This window comes from Camelina sativa, chromosome 10, assembly GCF_000633955.1.
Source record: "Camelina sativa cultivar DH55 chromosome 10, Cs, whole genome shotgun sequence".
Taxonomy (NCBI): domain Eukaryota; kingdom Viridiplantae; phylum Streptophyta; class Magnoliopsida; order Brassicales; family Brassicaceae; genus Camelina; species Camelina sativa.
Genome location: NC_025694.1, coordinates 7,228,660 through 7,246,327, shown reverse-complemented (window position 1 = coordinate 7,246,327; position 17,668 = coordinate 7,228,660). Strand labels below are relative to the sequence as shown.

General features: G+C 33.9%; 3 protein-coding genes and 1 non-coding gene across 4 annotated transcripts; 2 read left to right on the top strand and 2 right to left on the bottom strand.

Annotated features, from left to right (window-relative positions):
• Window positions 5,943–8,202, top strand: LOC104717697 (mediator of RNA polymerase II transcription subunit 36a). The gene is made up of 7 exons (XM_010435307.1): window positions 5,943–6,052; window positions 6,288–6,631; window positions 6,729–6,824; window positions 6,902–6,979; window positions 7,069–7,245; window positions 7,670–7,738; window positions 7,825–8,202. Exons 1-7 carry the CDS (start codon window positions 6,034–6,036, stop codon window positions 8,005–8,007), a joined length of 966 nt encoding a protein of 321 aa, XP_010433609.1. The 5' UTR covers window positions 5,943–6,033; the 3' UTR covers window positions 8,008–8,202.
• LOC104717696 lies at window positions 8,804–9,857 on the top strand. The gene is made up of 4 exons (XM_010435306.2): window positions 8,804–9,047; window positions 9,223–9,302; window positions 9,399–9,516; window positions 9,610–9,857. The coding sequence occupies exons 1-4, from the start codon at window positions 8,895–8,897 to the stop codon at window positions 9,706–9,708; spliced, it is 450 nt and encodes a 149-aa protein (XP_010433608.1). The 5' UTR covers window positions 8,804–8,894; the 3' UTR covers window positions 9,709–9,857.
• TRNAL-CAA lies at window positions 10,309–10,392 on the bottom strand. The gene has a single exon. It is a non-coding gene; the product is annotated as a tRNA-Leu (tRNA).
• On the bottom strand, window positions 10,518–13,069 carry LOC104717695 (protein DETOXIFICATION 35). Its single transcript, XM_010435305.2, has 7 exons — window positions 12,555–13,069; window positions 11,761–12,386; window positions 11,613–11,669; window positions 11,274–11,512; window positions 11,072–11,190; window positions 10,903–10,989; window positions 10,518–10,787 (listed from the first exon to the last, which is right to left on the bottom strand). The coding sequence occupies exons 1-7, from the start codon at window positions 12,819–12,821 to the stop codon at window positions 10,716–10,718; spliced, it is 1,467 nt and encodes a 488-aa protein (XP_010433607.1). The 5' UTR covers window positions 12,822–13,069; the 3' UTR covers window positions 10,518–10,715.

Sequence of the window (17,668 nt, the reverse complement as noted above, 5' to 3'; positions counted from 1 at the left end):
TTTTTTGAAAAAGAAAAAATATAATTTATTGTTTTGTTGTTGCGAGTCTTTTAAGATAAATGCGCCGCTCAGTTCAAATTCCGTTTGGTTAGCGAGCGAGATCCTCGTGACTTCTTTCATTAATTTTTTTCTTTTTTTTCTTTTCCCTGTCTAACTAATTTATTAGTAGCTTTAATATGTGTGTACGTCGACGAACATACACAGTTATTGCTAAAGGTCGGGTATGGAATGATTACTTTAAAGGTGATTTTTTTCTTTCCTGCATGGTGTGAAACAGCACGTTTATCTACTTCACTCAAAAGTATACGTCCAATTTTTGCTTATTGATGATATGTAGTTATGTGTGTATACATAGCATACGATGTATTAATAAATTATGTTGTAAGAAACCAAAAGCGTATTATCTCATTAAATGTTCATAAACTTGAAATATTCAAATTAATTTCAACAATTAAAAAGTGATACTCTGAATAGAAAGTAGTATTTCTGAATCCTTACGCAACATATTTTATTTTCCTCAAAGCGTCTGAACACGCCGATTGGCGTACATGATTTGATTAAAGTTTTATTATATCCACAATACCGTCTTTGAAATTTATCATGCTCATGTATGTTGGTTACCTGAAGCATTTTAATCCTTAATTAATCAATTATATATATATATATATATATATAATGCTTATTCGTGAATTTCGTTTCACTTAAAACTATTGTTTTTAGTCATCTACTAGTTGCAACTGCTTACTCGTTTATAGGATTGATTTTCTACATTTACCATTATTATTGATTTTGTATAATGAAACCGACTTTAAAAACTAACCAGAAAAGTGAACGTATTCTTTATGAAGTCTATTTTCTAGTCTCATTTTTAAAGGAATAAGACTCTAGCAATAGGTGCACACAAAAAAAAAAAAAAAAAAAAAAAAAAAAAANTCTTTAGCGATTGAGTTTGGATTGTAGTGTAGTCAATTTTTGAGCTTCTTTTGCATGTTATGAGAATTCTTACTGAACTTGTAAGAAAATAATGGATACGTTGTTGTCTGCTGAAATTAGATTTTTTAAAAATAATGGTTTTAAGAATTAAAATTTCACCACACTAAGAATTTACACAGCGTCGAGATAACAATATAGACGAATTTGAATGACTTTCATTTGATATATGTGAGGTTTTTATGGGAATATAAAAAAATGCAGTTGTTCTATATACATATAGATACAGTAAAGAAAAAAGGCTACACGTAGTAAGATGTCTCTTCGTCCACACAGGAGATGGACATTATATACCTAGTTTCTTTGGAAAAGAGTCGATATTTGCTTTCAAGACTTCTGAGTCTTTGATTGGTAATTTTGAAAGAGACAATTTTAATTCGAAAAAAAAACATCCTTAAAAATACCAATTAGCTCTAGAGTTTATCGACATAAAAAGAGGTCAATCAATTATACAGGTTTTGGTCATCAATTAAAAAAGTTAAAAGGAGAGATCCTTCAGAATCATATTGAACGGCTGTAAACGGCCTTATCAAAATGGTTAACAACTTACTAGTACATACTATTAAAATTCACCTAATAAGTAGTTGACCTCGTATACTAATGTTATACTACACTTTTTGGCTTTCTTTTTTTAATGTTATACACTTGAAACTAGAATCAGGAGATGTTTGGTAATGGCAAATCTTCAATGATGTATCAATTATGATTTTGTAGGGTTTGTGAATGAATGAATGAGTATTAAACTAAACCAAAGCGAAAAATAATTGAGAGGGTAGATAAGTCAATTAATCTTAATCTATCACCCAATGAAAAAGGAAGAGCATGGTATATGGGCTAAGAGAGCGCACGTGTGCATTGCATTTCTTATCTTTTTGCTTTTGTTGAGTTGCATAATGACTTTTACGTTTAGCCCTCGTGCGTGCGTACGAATGCGACCCTTTACCTTTCTTTCTTTCTTTCTTTGTCTCTTGGGAAGTAAAGATATCCCATTTTTTAGATTATTTTTGACAACTATATCAATAACTGAAATTAAAGGCAATGATGATCTACTTTGTTATTTTTTTCTCTGTGGAAATTTAATTTTGATTTTCATTGTTGGTATAGAACTTTCGATTCCAATCGTTGCAGAAATAAATTCTGAATAGGCGAGGAGTGACCACTAAAGAATATATGGCTTACCAGTTACCATACCATATATAATAGAGTAAATAGTAGAATACTAGAAGTCACTTAAGGTTAAAAGCTGATAAATGACCATCTAGCACTCTTCTTGATTTTATGGTATTTGTAGTCTCTACTCTTTTTAGCTAGTCTCCTAAATGATATGACAAACAATTTAAACAAAGCAGCCGTTGCAATAAAACATGTTACATGTGACGACTAAAATAGGAGGATTTCTCTGTACTTTACGAACTATAATTATTTACTCTTTTTGTGCCTCAAAAAAAATCTACTCCTTTATACTTTGACCTAAGAAAATTACTTTAAGATTTTCTCTTTTACGATAACGTGGATTAGTGGCACATACTTACGTAAAATAACCTTCAATTTACAATAGATATTACTACTTCATTCCTTTTCGTCATAGAACCCTTTCAAATTTCAACACATTTTTTCCCCACTATTCTCCTTTTGATTTGATTAGTTATATACAGATATACACTAGATCATATATGATATATGCAACATAATACGAGTATATGACTTTAACGTACCATTATAAATTCTTCCTACTATATATGCTCGAGAATTCCACTTACATATTATATATATATATCGATCTATCGTAATTAAACTTGAGTTTAATCATATATAGTATATCTATCTAATCAACTTAATCAACATGTCGACTAAACAAGGCTTCACTTATCCACACCTCTACAGATCGAAAGTTTATATTATGTTTGAACTATGCAAGTCTCGCAACGTGTAGATAGATACGAAATGGATATGCATTAGACTATCAATAATTGTTTAAGATTCAACACCCACCACATCATATCTCTTTTTTCATATTTTTTTTTCTCTTTTTCTCCTAATTATTCAACATCCACTAAAATTTTACACCCTACAATGGTTTGTTTAATAAAATTCAATACCCTATTCTACCCTTTTTTTATTTCATTATTTTTAATTTCTTTTATGTTTTAGTTTTTCCGATTACGTATTAATAACGACTATCGCTTAAATTTTAATTAATGTAATTAAGAGTTAAATATTTTTTTTTTTTTTTTAGTTTTATTTCAATTTTATGTTCTTTAATTAAAAAAATATAAATAGTAAAAGAGAAAATAAAGAGAGTCATTATAAAAACAATAAAGTTACGAAAAACTTAAAAATGCAATACAATACAATAAGAATAACACAATACAATACAATAAGAAGCACACAATACAACCAATAAAACACATAACTAGTACAATAAACTCAACTCAAACACTTCAAAATTATTTTAATCACGAGATATTTCAAACTTTGCCCATATATGTTTGACTATATCTGCTTACAATTCGTGATGCACACTTGAATCACGCAATTCGGATCTAGCACGTACATGATTTGCAAATGCAGGTAGCACCTCGGTCGAGAATGGTTGTGGTATACTAGACCCACTTGCCTTAGATTGATCATAATCGTTCCACCATTGAATATATGTATCACGTTCATCCTCAACAATCATATTGAGGTTGTCGAAAACCATATGGATAATTGGTCGAAAACCATAATTTGGCATATTTGGAGATTAGTTGGAATTTTAATTTTGATATGGATAATTGTTAGGATTTGGATAGTTAAAAGGGTAATTAGAAGAATTTTGGGTGTTAGAAGGGTTATTGTTTGGATCCATTTTTTCAGAAAAGACTGAAAAAGATAAAATCAAGAATTTACGAGAGGTAAATAGAAAATTATTGTGAAGAAGATGGTTTTTTTTTTCTGTGTCCAAATCTAAAGAAACAAGTCTCTATTTATAGAATATGAAAAATGATGACTTTTGTATAATTTTTTTTTTTTAATGTAATATCATAACAATAATTATTTTCAATAATGTAGATGTAAAAAAAAACTCAATAAATATACTGCATTTTTTTCGGATGTATCTATCTATATTTTATTGTGCAGATTTTTTTTATCCAGTAAACACATGACACGTGTAAAGATTGCACCTTCACTTTTTTTTTCAACCCGTTGAAATAATTCAAAACTTGTGAGAATCCACATCATTTTTTTTTCGATTTCTCAACATTCCCATTGCATCAATTAAGCAGTTTGAATTTTATTTTCAACAATCCCATTGTAAGTGGTCTTACATAGATACATCCACAAAAAAGCATAAACTATAAATGGAATATTACTAACAAAATTTAACCTCCAAAGGTGGTCGTCATCCACTAGCAGCCACATGCTTATCTAGTAGACATTGAATATGATAGAAACTAAAGTGCCAAGTAAGTGGAATAATCAAATGAGAATCTTCACTCATATATAATAAAAACATTTTGAGCCTATGACCTAGCTAGCTACTCTACTACATGTATATGCCTCTCTCTATTACATATTTAAAGCATAACCATTAATTTGACAAATAGAAATAAACAATTTAGAATTTAGAAGTAGAGAAAAGTTAGAATGATTGGTAGGGAGAGACTCAAAAAGAAAAAGGATGGGAATGGGCCCTATTTCCCCCAACATCCCACATGCACACTTCTTCTCTCCATTCTCTTCCATTTGTTTTTTTTGTTCATTCTAGTTTATCCATTCCGTGTTTACATATACACTAATCTCATATCAATAACTCACTCATTGATTGTGATGCAATTGGTGTTTTAATATTGGAGTATTGACTTTTATTTTAATTGAATGAGAACATGTTAACTCACTGATCATTTTGAGTTACTATAAGTCTCTTACTTCGTTAGACTAACTAAAGTAAGATTCGTTTCTTTTGTAATGGAGGGAGTTAGGATCATAAAATTTTTATACGTCTTCTATTATTTACCCTTGGTGATTTTTCTATATTTTTATTGGACCCCATTTACAAAAGAAAATAATTTACATGGTTTTGGTCCAACACGAGAACTTGCTTCATATTATGGCCCAGAAAATAAGATTAAGGCCCATATATTTAGCAGTCCAATAAATTTTATCGCTCGTGGAATCAGAATTTTATCATTGTTTTTTTGGGATATGCTTATTGATGATGGGGACATAGGTAACTACTGATCAAGTTAAGAAAGGGAGTTAGAATTGACACTAACTCTCTTCCCGCAAATACATTTCCCTCGATCTGGTTCCGCTTCATTAAATTCTTGCTGCTCTCTCATCACATGATGACTACTCTTGTTGTTCCTATCGTGTGTGGTTCGTCCGTGTAGACTATCTTCGATCGGGAGCTACTATCTCTCTAAAGTTATAAGTATGTTTTAGTTACCAGAACTAATCTCCTTTAATCAAAGAAGTTTCGGGGTCTAAGACTATATAATTTCCTCGTATGTTCAATTAATTAGTTTCATTAATGTGAATTGGGCTTCCATGCTCGAATTAGGAATATTATACTCTTAAGGTAATCTTTTGTGACATACTAGTATTCTTTATAAAAAAAAAACCATGTCACATTTTTTTCTTCAAATTAAGATATGCCCTCTTAATTTGATATTTGATTATATGTGCGACGCTATTGGGATTTCATTTTCATTTGCAACGAATGTAATGGATAGTCTGTTTTTTTTTTGTTCTGACCTAATTCCATACAAGTTTTATAACAAACCAACAACATGTTAAAGAATACAAAATAAATTACAAAAGGGGTAAAATTTTAATTCGAAATAATTAATACCCGAAAAGACATAAAAACATTAGTATAAGGACCGAAACGTAAATAAAGCAGCTTTTTTTAAAACCCTGTAAAAACCCTAGCTTGAAAGACTTGGGTATAAAATGACTCGCGAGCGCAGCTTGTTCTTCTCTATTCGGGCGTTCTCTCTCTCTCATTGAAAGCTTCTCTCCTTGATTGTAGCAGCAGTCTCTCTCGAATATAACGCAAATATGAGACCTCCTCTAACTGGTAAGAACCCTAGCCGCCTCTTTCTCTTTTTTTTTTCTCCCTTGTTTGTTTATTAGATTAACAATGGCGAGTTACACTCTCTGAACTCTTTTTGTTTAGCTGAGCTGGTTGTCAAGGTTGTTCCTTTTTTCTTAGAACTGTATTGGGTCTTTGCTTGTTCTATAGGATTTGTAGTTTATAGTAAAGTAGTTCAGGAAGAACATGGAGTCTTTACTGAATGGTGTTTTGTGTACAGGAAGTGGTGGATTCAGCGGTGGACGTGGTCGCGGTGGGTACAGTGGCGGAAGAGGTGATGGTGGATTCAGCGGTGGACGAGGTGGCGGCGGTGGTAGAGGAGGAAGAGGTTTCAGCGACCGTGGTGGTCGTGGCGGCAGAGGAGGAAGAGGAGGAAGAGGTGACCGTGGCCGTGGAGGCAGAGGACCAGCAGCCCGTGGTGGGATGAAAGGAGGAAGCAAAGTCATTGTAGAACCTCACAGACACGCAGGAGTGTTTATTGCAAAGGGTAAAGAAGATGCTCTTGTCACCAAGAACTTGGTCCCTGGTGAAGCTGTCTACAACGAGAAGAGAATCTCTGTTCAGGTATATTACATATAGGATTGGTTGATTGATTGATGCTTTGTATTTGCCTCTCTTGGATGAGTTCGTTCTTAATGATTTTTGTGGTTTGAATCTGCAGAACGAAGATGGAACTAAGGTTGAATACAGAGTCTGGAACCCTTTCCGTTCTAAGTTGGCAGCTGCTATTCTCGGTGGTGTTGATAACATCTGGATTGTAAGTGAATCTTATTGAGTCTTCTGTTTGTGAGACTTGATTCATATATTGATGGTTGTTTTTACGTTTCAATGTAGAAACCTGGTGCTAAAGTTCTATACCTTGGTGCTGCTTCTGGTACCACAGTCTCTCATGTCTCTGATCTTGTTGGCCCTGTAAGCAAAAACTCAACTTTTATGTAGTAGATTATCAGACTTTAGAGATGTATTAGAGTTTCTTATATATTGGATTTGTTATCTGGTAGGAGGGATGTGTGTACGCTGTTGAGTTTTCACACAGAAGTGGAAGAGATTTGGTGAACATGGCAAAGAAGAGAACCAATGTTATTCCAATCATTGAGGATGCTAGACACCCTGCTAAGTACAGGATGCTTGTAGGCATGGTTGATGTTATCTTCTCTGATGTTGCTCAGCCAGATCAGGTTTGGTTCTTGTGTATATCTTACAATGAATGTCTAGCTTTACCAAATAGCATTATATTTTGCCCTTTGCTTAAAGATGGTGTTTTGACAATGGCATATGATGATCTTACTTGGATTCCCCTTCAGATCATTATGGGTGATGCAAACTCCAAGTTTCTGATGCTTAAGAATATCTTGCTTCGTTTTTTTTTGGTTTTGACTTAGTAACCAAAGTAAAAGCCTTAATCTACTATGGAATTTTTTGTCTACAATCTCTTTTTCTAATCAAGTACCATCTTAAATTTTAAATTCAGTCTTTATATCTCGGTTTTGGTTTTTTGGATGTATTGTTTTCCTGAGTTGTCTAATGTCATATTTAGCTTGCGTGTTGTATCTAGTATATTTATTTGTTGATGAAGTTATCTATTCCCTTTGAACCTTGCAGGCTAGGATTGTGGCTTTGAATGCAACGTACTTCCTCAAAACAGGAGGTCACTTTGTTATCTCAATCAAGGTCGGTAGCTACCTAAACATATATAATCCATGATCTCTTAACAAAGAAAGATTAGTAAACATGTATGCCCTCTCATTGTTTTGCAGGCGAACTGTATCGACTCAACTGTTCCAGCAGAAGCTGTGTTCCAAACCGAAGTGAAGAAGTTGCAAGCGGAGCAATTCAGGCCAGCTGAGCAAGTGACCCTTGAGCCATTCGAGCGTGACCACGCCTGTGTCGTTGGTGGCTACCGTATGCCTAAGAAGACAAAGGCCGCTACTGCTGCTTAGAAGTTTGTTTTACATTTCGTTTATCCCTCCAGTTCCTCAGATTTTGCTCTGTGTCTCGGGTCTCTTTTAGAATCTGTAGGGTTTTTTTTTTTATCTAAGTTTGAGTTTTGTAATCATTTTGAATCCTCTGCTTTTGGTTCACGTGGCTTACAAGGTTTTTGAATTATGGGATAAAAATTTATAGCATTTTCAAGATTGATTAATTTAAACAACGTGACCTCGTAGTGAATATCATTAGTGTGTTTTAGAAGATTTAAAGATATAATGACATATGATAACAAAAAGAAGAAGAAAAATCTCGAGGTTAGACCGAGCAATCTGAAAAATCTCGAGGTAACCAATCTGAAGAGACCCGTTGAGGTAACCAATCTGAAAAATCTCGAGGTCCGAGAAGGTCGAAGAAGAGAGATCCAACGGGTCCATCTACATTAAGGGGTTGTTTGCCTTTGAGAGCGTGTAGCTTTCCACTTGCTCTGCGTACTTTATGTACGTCACTGATAGGAAGTTAGACCGAGCAAGCAGCTTGACTCTCTTGTCTCTGCTATTGATCCAACCAATAAGAAGGTCTTTGCGTGCTCTTGCTGTTACAAACTTACGATGGTGTTGTGAGCGCCAGAGACGCATGGACCGTGTGATCAGCACACAGCATTTATTATGATTTATGCATATTTAATCCAGTGAAATTGTCAGAAGTGGTAGAGACTGGCCAGAGCTAATCTCACTTGGCAAATAGTACGAATGTGTTAGGTGAGTAAAGAGTATCTATGGCTTAAGAATGTAGGAAGATAATAAACGTTGATTTAGGCCCAAATTACTTGTAAACCACCCCACCCAAAAAAGAGAGCTCTTTTAGAGGAGGCAGAGCATATCCGCAGAAGAACGGTAGTATGGCCGGAGTACGTCACCGTGGGAAGATTGTGGGAAGGAGAAAGTCCGTGGGGTCTTTTGCTTCCATCTTACGCCGAATGAAGCGATTCGGTTTGAATCAGGCCTGGATGGATTCTTGCGATCAGAACTGGCTTCAGTCTGTGCTGAACAGGGTAATTGGCTTCTTTCTTTTCATATATATATGTATAGTATACCTTTTGCGAATCGGAATTGAGAATCTATTTAGTTTCTGTCATTTCTGTCATCGATAGGGTTTTTATTTAATTTAATTTTAATTATTGATTGATTTGTTTATTAACTAGAACATCTTGATATGATTTATAACAGCCGGAGCCCAAGTTGACTCTGATTTGTTATCCTAGAAAGAAAAAGACTACTACCACTGCCATGAGTCCGTCGACATCAACGTATACATTCATTTTCTTTCTATCATCTCTCTAATGTGTTTGCATAGATGATAGCTTTTATTGTCGATGGTAATGATTGTCGCTGCTCTTATGTAGGTTGGCCTCTCAGCAGTCGCTGGAAGCTTTTTCTACCCGTATGGAAAAACTTGACTTGAAGGAGGGATCTGATCAGTATCAGACCACTCGTGGCTCTGATATATTTGATACTCAGCAGGTTATATAGTTTTCCATTCTTTTCATATATAACCCTTTGCAATTGGAAAAAGATCTGTCGTCATCTTTAGTCTCTTACATTATCATTTAACAGGACAAGTTATCGTCTGATATTGCTACCACCTCAACCTCCATGCCTCAGGGTGTCCATTTATTTCTCTTTAATGTGTGTGTATATATATCTAATAATTAGTTTGGATTTAGCTATTTGGATGGATGGTGATGGTCGATTGTTTCTTGCTCATATAGGTTAAATTGTTTCCGCTCTCTCTCTTTCTCTTTTTATTATCCCCTGGACAACGTTTTCCAATTGTTTTGTAACACTATGCTTTTTTATATATGACAAAAACCTTTTTTTTATTCAAGTTATATGTTTGATTTTGAGAAATCTTTGTCATGATGATTTGTCCAATGTGTTTAGCTGATCAAAGAATTGGTCATCTCCATATATAATAACTTTTGCAAGTTGCTACGTTGAGACTAATCAACAACACAAGGAGTTGAGTTCTTCGCAGAGAATCCTCCAATAAGAAGAGTTAGATTATATAGCTCAAAGCTAGTGTAATAAGAGTTGCTGAAAAGACAATATAATTCAGACTCTGTTCTTTGCACAAGTAACTCTCGCTTAATAAACAAAATATATCAGTAAGTAGAATTACGTACTAAGGCTACAATACAAAACAAAGTGATGAATCTTAGGATATGAAGACTACATATAGAGACGAGGGAAGAAGCATCAAGGATTGGATCTAAAGGATGGCGCTCGTTTGAAGAACAAAAAAGCAGAAAGAAATGTCAGAAGTGGGATTTGAACCCACGCCCTCTTACGAAGACCAGAACTTGAGTCTGGCGCCTTAGACCACTCGGCCATCCTGACCATGTGTTATTATTTACCACTATTGATACATAACTGTTTAACACTATAAATACAAATCTATGAGTAAATGGAAATCTTGAATTGTCTTGTCAAGCATTTGAAATGCTATTAATTAGTTCAAGATCGCTAGAATTTTTATGCTTCAATTGCTCTTTTTTTTTCTTTTCTTGTTGGGAAAGAAACAGAACATCACTGATTGAACAGTTTCCTACAGCCTAAACAGAGCTATTGTTGCCAAACCAATGAAAAACAACTAAACAAAATGCCCAGAGTTACAAAGTTTTTTTTTGTAAGCTTAACAAAACAAAAAAAAATAGCATCAATCACGCAATTACGTCCTTCGATGTCGTCTCACTCCCTCCCCATTTCTTCATACGTTCCATCGTCTCCGCCACCTGTTCATCACAGTTTATTTATTTATGTACGTATTGAATTTCAATCGATCTCAAGCACCAAATCAGATCTCCACCATGAACAAAAGTGTATAGTTTTGTTTTTTCCGTTTCTTACCTCTTTATTCCAGTTTGTCTTATACAGAACGATCAACAGTAACAATGTTTGAAGCGCTGTCCCGGCTATCATTCCAGACCAAAGTCCCTAAAAAACATTATAGTATAAGCTTTACGATGAACTGCTTAACTCATTTCAGTAGATTTATAAATACATGCCATTCTCTTACCATCACTCCAAAGTTTGCTTTGTAACCAAGAAGATACCCGAAGGGAAGGCCGAAAATGTAGTAACAACCCAAGTTGATATAAGCCACTAAACCTTGCCAACCACCTCCAACAGCCACACCTAATAAGATGAACAAACCAGGACTGTTATAAATCTGATGATCAGACCTCCACTTTTGTTTAGATATGGACATGAGTTTGTACCAGAAATAACCGGCTGCACGCTGTTGAGAACCATGGTTATACCAAGAAGATAAGCTAGCTTAGACACTGCGCGTTGAATCACTTTGCTGCTTGTGAAGATGATGGCGAAATGGTCTCTGGCTATGATGATAGCCACCATAAAGACAAGACCAATGAGGAGAGACTGTATGACGGTGACACAGACAGAGTATTTAGCTGCTCGTGGACGGCCGAGTCCAAGCTCATTGGAAACGCGGACACTAATAGTACACAAGTAGTACGTAGACACATGAGAAGTTGAATTGTCAGCTGAACAACAAGAACAAAAAAAAAACAAAGATTCTCAGATTGAGATGATACCTTATAGCAGCGTTTATTCCGATGAACAACATGGCCTCTAATCCGTTGACATTCATGCTGAAAATGTAAAATCCAAAGAGTGAAAACGTTAAAGAGTCAGATACTTGCAAGCTTAGTTGGGGGTAAATGTTAGTACTGGGAAGCTCACCATATAGAAAGGGAATCAACAGCGATAACAGCATTGTCAAGGCGGCCAGTAAGGACGATGATACTCATCATATACCAGATTTCAAGACAGAGCATAACAGCGGATGCAATGGAGAGTCTAACGAAAGCCCAAATATCTTTAAAAGCCAACCAAGACAAACCAGTCCAGCCTTCATTACACCAACCAATCACATAAACAATTTGGGCAATTGCTGTTCCCCAGTTTGTAACATTAAACGCCAAAGCAGCACCATTTGTTCCCCAACCAAACACGATAATAAACAGCCAGAGCATACCAACGTGTAGGGCAAGAGCCACAAACCCAATCCAAGCGATAGCGACAACTTTGCTCTGCGCTTGAAGGAACTTAGAGGTTGGGAAAGTGAAGGCTAGTGAGAAGAGTTGTGGGATGGTTAAAATGGTGAACTGTCCAGCTGGAACTGCAATCTCTTCGGCTTGACCGAGTAGTCTCAGAGCAGGCGTGGCGAATATGTAAAGAGGAAGGAGGCAGATACATGAAACGAATAAGATAATCCAAGATCTCTGCATATAAACTCCTAACATATTGACTTGACCAGCTCCATATGCTTGGCCACAGAGTGTTTCTAGTGCACTTCCCATACCAAGCTGCAAGTGTTGCAAAACCAAAACTAAACTTAGTTCATCTGAAAAATCTTAAGCTCATTTCACAATTGCATGTATAACTACTACATATGCCATAGATTTAGTTTTCACTTATGTTCCAACACGAAACCAAACACGTATTAATTAGTACTGAGGGAGGAAAAGGGTTACCAAGAAACCGAAGGAGAAGGAGCCGATGACGGAGAGAGAGATAGAGACAGCGGAGAGCTCAACCTCACCGATGTGGCCAACAAAGATATTAGTAACGGAGCTAACGCCGTACTGGCAGATGATGTTGAACCCAACGGGAGCAGCTATGAGCCACATCTTAGCGGACTCCGTATACAGAACTCGCTTCACATCGGTCCAGCTTCTCGCCGGAGCGTAATCCTCCTCTGGTTGGCCACTATCCGTAAGCAACGGTGTCGTCGGATCCATCTCCTCCACACGCTACTACTCACTTCTCTCTCTGTCTCTGAGTCAAGGTTAGTTGCCGACTTATTTGTTGGTTTATATAACAAACTGTTGAATCATGAATCATGCACTTTTAAATTTCTCTTTTAAAAGAAAAAAAACATTATCTCGTGGAAGGTAATAACATCTATAATATCCTCGTGGATGCTATTATCAATTCAAAAAATCCTTAAATATTATAGACGATGATTGTCCACCATGCAATTAGATCACAAGTGTATGCCTCAGTTTTTATAAAACTGAATGAAATCTAATGTATTGGTTTTGTTTATGTCATGTAGATTAATTATTTAGTAACGTAACGCACTTTTTATTCTAGAATTTTAATGAAATTTAATTGTCATTTATTGGTTATGTATGTCCATTTTGTTTGAGGTAACTTTTTTTCGTTTTGTCGGAGGAGTAGAGTGGAAGGGTAGGTGAAGCTAACCGGTGGTTCATGGGGCACCACGTTGACATGTCTAACATATCATAAAGATGATTCCAAGCATCCAAATGAACTTAAAAGAGAGAAACTCTTAACGGACATGATGGCGTCGTGCCTCTCTTAAATGCTTTCCCTTTTCCATCAAAAGATACGGAAGTGTTTGGAAGAGACAAAATCACATGAGAATTGTTATTACTTTTGTCATTGTGGGATCCCATACTCTTTTTTTTATATAACTCACATGCATGTTTTCACTGTACCAGGTTACATGTGCAATATAAAAGGTGCATACAACTTGTATAATGTATTTTTTTATAAAATAACATAATCATTAGTGGATACAATAGTATTTTGGTCAAACTACTTACTTTTGCCACTTGGTTATAAACTGATATTATATGTTGTTGGCTAATTTAACTCTCATTTTTGACAATCTTAACCCTTAAACTATAACTAATATATTTGATTTATTTATAAAGGAGTATAAATGAGGTACACAACTACCGAACACTACTGGAGAATTAAAAAAAAAATGATTCCGGAAAAGATAAGATGCAAACTTTCTCATATCAACAGCAAAAGATAAGGCACTGCAGTCAAGAAAGACTATACATATGATCGTAGTGATGATACGGATTGTGTCTACTAAAGTGGTCAAGAAAGAAGAAACACACCCAATTTAGATGGAAGCCAATAAATTAATAAAAAGAATAAATATATACGTAAGTTAGGAAAATTGCTTAATCCAACTAAGGTCGGATAAAAATGGAATTTAGGTACCAAAAGGGGAAGTTGTCGTTTCCAAAAAATAGGTGATTTACTTCCGTTTACTGAATTAACAAGGCTTCTAGAAGCCAAAATAAAAGAAGTGAGTTAGGTAAAGGTTACGTACGTATGTAAAAATGAATATTGTATATGTAGGTAGAAGAATCGGAGAGGAGATCTGTATGTATGATTGCGTTTAGACGGAAACAAGCTAAAAAAAAAAAAAAAAACTAAAATGGTCCACTGTCCAGCTGCTTTATTTGTTTGGTTTTGTCTTCCGTCGTTTTATATTTATTTCCTCTGCTTCAGAATTTAAAACATTTGTCATCAACCCAAACAGATGATGATGACATTTTCCGTTGACTTTTTCTTTTTATTTGTGCGTCAAAGAATTAAAGAGAAAGATCTTCGGCATGTCATGAACTGATCCCAGTCACTTTACCAGAAACGACCGTGCCATATGGACTTTTATGTCATAGGGTACACTTGTGATGATACCGTATGTTGACGAAAACAAAACATTATATGATCATGAATATTTTTGGGTAACCAAATAAATTTCGAACCCAAGCAATTAATATCATAGTTTTCATGCCGCTGGCTAGAACAAATAGATTGGTCTCATCAGATTTTTTTTTGGGTCTCACATCAAATCAATGAAATCGAAAGTCGCTAGATGTCATGTCACCTTCAAATATTAAAACAATACTATGTGGTGGAATGAGAAAATAACGACGAGGTTTTATTCTAGCCAGTTGTGTTGTTGCGCCCACAACCGAATCACTATCACATAATGTAAAACAACCACAGAAGAAACAATTTTAGCTTATTGGGCTTGTATAGCTACTTCTTCAGGATCTTCTTGAAAGTATGAATGCCCAAAATGTTACATACATGGGCCGAGATGTTCAAAATGGGCTAAGATTAGGAGAAGAAGCTCCACACTATTGAGGGATATATAGAGAGTCCTTGACTCCTGAACTAGCGCTTGCCACTATTGAGGAGGAAAGAAACTTGAATATAAAGCTAGTGGTATACATTTGGCCGTCCTTGCATTACCCGAGATTTCGGGTTTTGATCTAGGAAGAAAAGAAGGTTCATTCTCGAATTTTAATTAATGTGGATAACTTATGGTTTCTTTTAAGGTATTCTCCGATAAGAATGTTCCGTACTTAAACTTTAGACCTTCATGGTTTTTAGGGACAGGTTAATTATGGAAAAAAGATGGCTAGCTACATGAAGTATACAAAAAAATATGGTCATACATACCAAGTATACTATTGTATCTTCAACTACACGAAGTATATGTATTACATGGTCACATGTATGAACTATATAACGTTATATGATCAACACCATAGGCATACAATCCGGTACACCGGTTGACTGATTCCGGCGAAAACCGATGTTGACTCCGGCGTTGACCAAAAAAAATGTATCAACATTTTTTTTCTATTAAAAATCAAAATAAGAAATATTATATATAAACATTTTTGGTTTTTCATGATTAAGAAACATATTCAATTCAATTTATCTTTAATGTATTCATTCTTATAATTAGTTAGTTTTATTTTTGAAGCTAAATAAATGATTAAATAAAAATCATTAAAATTATTTTCAAGATATATATATATATATATATTTTGATAATCAGATTATTTAAATACTACAAAATCAATAAAATCAAATTCAACTACTTTCATTAGAAAAAATAATATTAGGATATTGAATTGAATATATTTTTAATTATGAAAAACCATTAATGATTTAATATAATTTTTTTTAAAAACAAAAAAATTAGAATACATTTTTTTAGAATACATTGTTTTTTGTATTCTAAATTTTGTTTCTTTAAAAGCAATTATATTAAATCATTAATGGTTATTCATAATTAAAAACATATTCAATTCAATATCCTAATATTTTTCTATATCTCTAATGTACTCATTCTTATAATTAGTTAATTTTTATTTTTAAAGCTAAACTAATAGTTAAAAAAAAATCATTGATAATTATTTTCAAGATGTAATATAAAGGAATTTGCAAAAATACTCTTATTCTATACCCTTTTGCAAACATACCCTCAAATCAAATATATTGTTTTGCTAAAATTATTTTATAACATTAAAGTATCTAAAATTATATAGTAAAAGTATCTAAAATTATATAGTAAAAGTATCTAAAATTTTATACAACATTTACCATGCAAGTAGTTGAATTTGATTTTATTGATTTTCTTTGATTTTATCTACTATTATTTTTCTAATAAAAGTAGTTGAATTTGATTTGATTGATTTTGTAGTATTTAAATAATCTGATTATCAAAGATTTTTATATATATATAGATATCTTGAATTGAATATGTTTCTTAATCATGAAAAAACAAAAATGTTTATATATAATATTTATTATTTTTGAATTTTAACAGAAAAAAAAAATTGATACATTTTTTTTGGTCAACGCCGGAGTCAACATCGGTCTTCGCTGGAGTCAGTCAACCGGTGTACCGGATTGTATGTTTATGGTGTTGACCACATAACGTCGTATAGTTCATGCATGTGGCCATGTAATACATATACTTCGTGTAGCTGAAGATACAATAGTATACTTCATATGTTTGACCATGTTTTCTCGTATACTTCATATAGCTAGCTATTTTTTTCCGTTAATTATTATGGAACTATAAAATATACAAGATGGAATCAAAAAGTTAACATAGCGTCTTAAGTTTGTAATTAGAATAATGGGTTATAATAGAATGCTTGCGTTGGGAGCTTTAGTATAGGTCTCTTTCCTTGGTGATGTGATTAAGAATTTATACCCCATTTAAGAGCCAAAAAAAAGATCATCCAGAGAGTGTATATTTTATGTATTGACTCTACTAGTGGATCACAATCTCTATCTTCTCATATCCAAGTCAATTTCCCTTTTACCCTACTGTTTCTTGATAATTTGATGGTATCAAATCATAGTAGTTATCTTTGTTTACATAAATTTGAAACATGCACATTAAAAGATTTTACAGGTCATATGAGAAAAAAACTTATTTAATTGATCTAAAACCTACTCTATTACGCATTTTAAAATTAAATGATCGGCTATTCTTTTTGTTTTGTTTTTAGTTATATATATATATATATATTTAGTTATATTTATCCACTATTATTTTATAATTGTCTAACCAGTTTAATTTTTTTGTTTTCCCAAAGTCGTGTTAAATTAATGGTTTGGAGGCTATATTGGCATACGTACGTAAGCATAAGGGCCAAAAAAACAAAGGTGGGATAAAAAGAAGAGGAAACAGCTAGAGAAAGTACAAAGAAGAAGATCGAGACTCCCGAAAAGAAAGAAGGAATTGTCCACTCTTCTACACATGAGAGATAGAGAAGCCACTCTCTCTCTATATTTCCACGAAAGCCATGTCTCTCCAATTGACTTTTCTATACCAGCAGCAGCCAAAATCGAGTATTCCAGAATTTTTTTGTTTTGATTTCCTCTTTTTTTTTTTGACCTAATAATATTTATTTCCATATTTGCAAATATGATAAGTTTACCCTAGAAAAGAAAAGGTTTGATCGCCCAAAAAGAAAAAAAAAAAAAAAAAAGGCCCAAATTGCGA

What these genes read in the sequence shown, in the direction of transcription:
- LOC104717697 (XM_010435307.1), top strand. An exon ending in TCTCTGATCTTGTTGGCCCT is followed by an intron (nt 6,980 to 7,068) that starts GTAAGCAAAAAC and finishes GTTATCTGGTAG; the next exon opens with GAGGGATGTGTGTACGCTGT. An exon ending in ACTTTGTTATCTCAATCAAG is followed by an intron (nt 7,739 to 7,824) that starts GTCGGTAGCTAC and finishes ATTGTTTTGCAG; the next exon opens with GCGAACTGTATCGACTCAAC.
- LOC104717696 (XM_010435306.2), top strand. Translation starts at nt 8,895, where the DNA reads ATGGCCGGAGTACGTCACCGTGGGAAGATTGTGGGAAGGAGAAAGTCC. An exon ending in TTCAGTCTGTGCTGAACAGG is followed by an intron (nt 9,048 to 9,222) that starts GTAATTGGCTTC and finishes GATTTATAACAG; the next exon opens with CCGGAGCCCAAGTTGACTCT. An exon ending in ATATATTTGATACTCAGCAG is followed by an intron (nt 9,517 to 9,609) that starts GTTATATAGTTT and finishes ATCATTTAACAG; the next exon opens with GACAAGTTATCGTCTGATAT.
- LOC104717695 (XM_010435305.2), bottom strand. Translation starts at nt 12,821, where the DNA reads ATGGATCCGACGACACCGTTGCTTACGGATAGTGGCCAACCAGAGGAG. An exon ending in AAGCAAACTTTGGAGTGATG is followed by an intron (nt 10,990 to 11,071) that starts GTAAGAGAATGG and finishes AATGTTTTTTAG; the next exon opens with GGACTTTGGTCTGGAATGAT. An exon ending in AGACAAACTGGAATAAAGAG is followed by an intron (nt 10,788 to 10,902) that starts GTAAGAAACGGA and finishes TGTGATGAACAG; the next exon opens with GTGGCGGAGACGATGGAACG.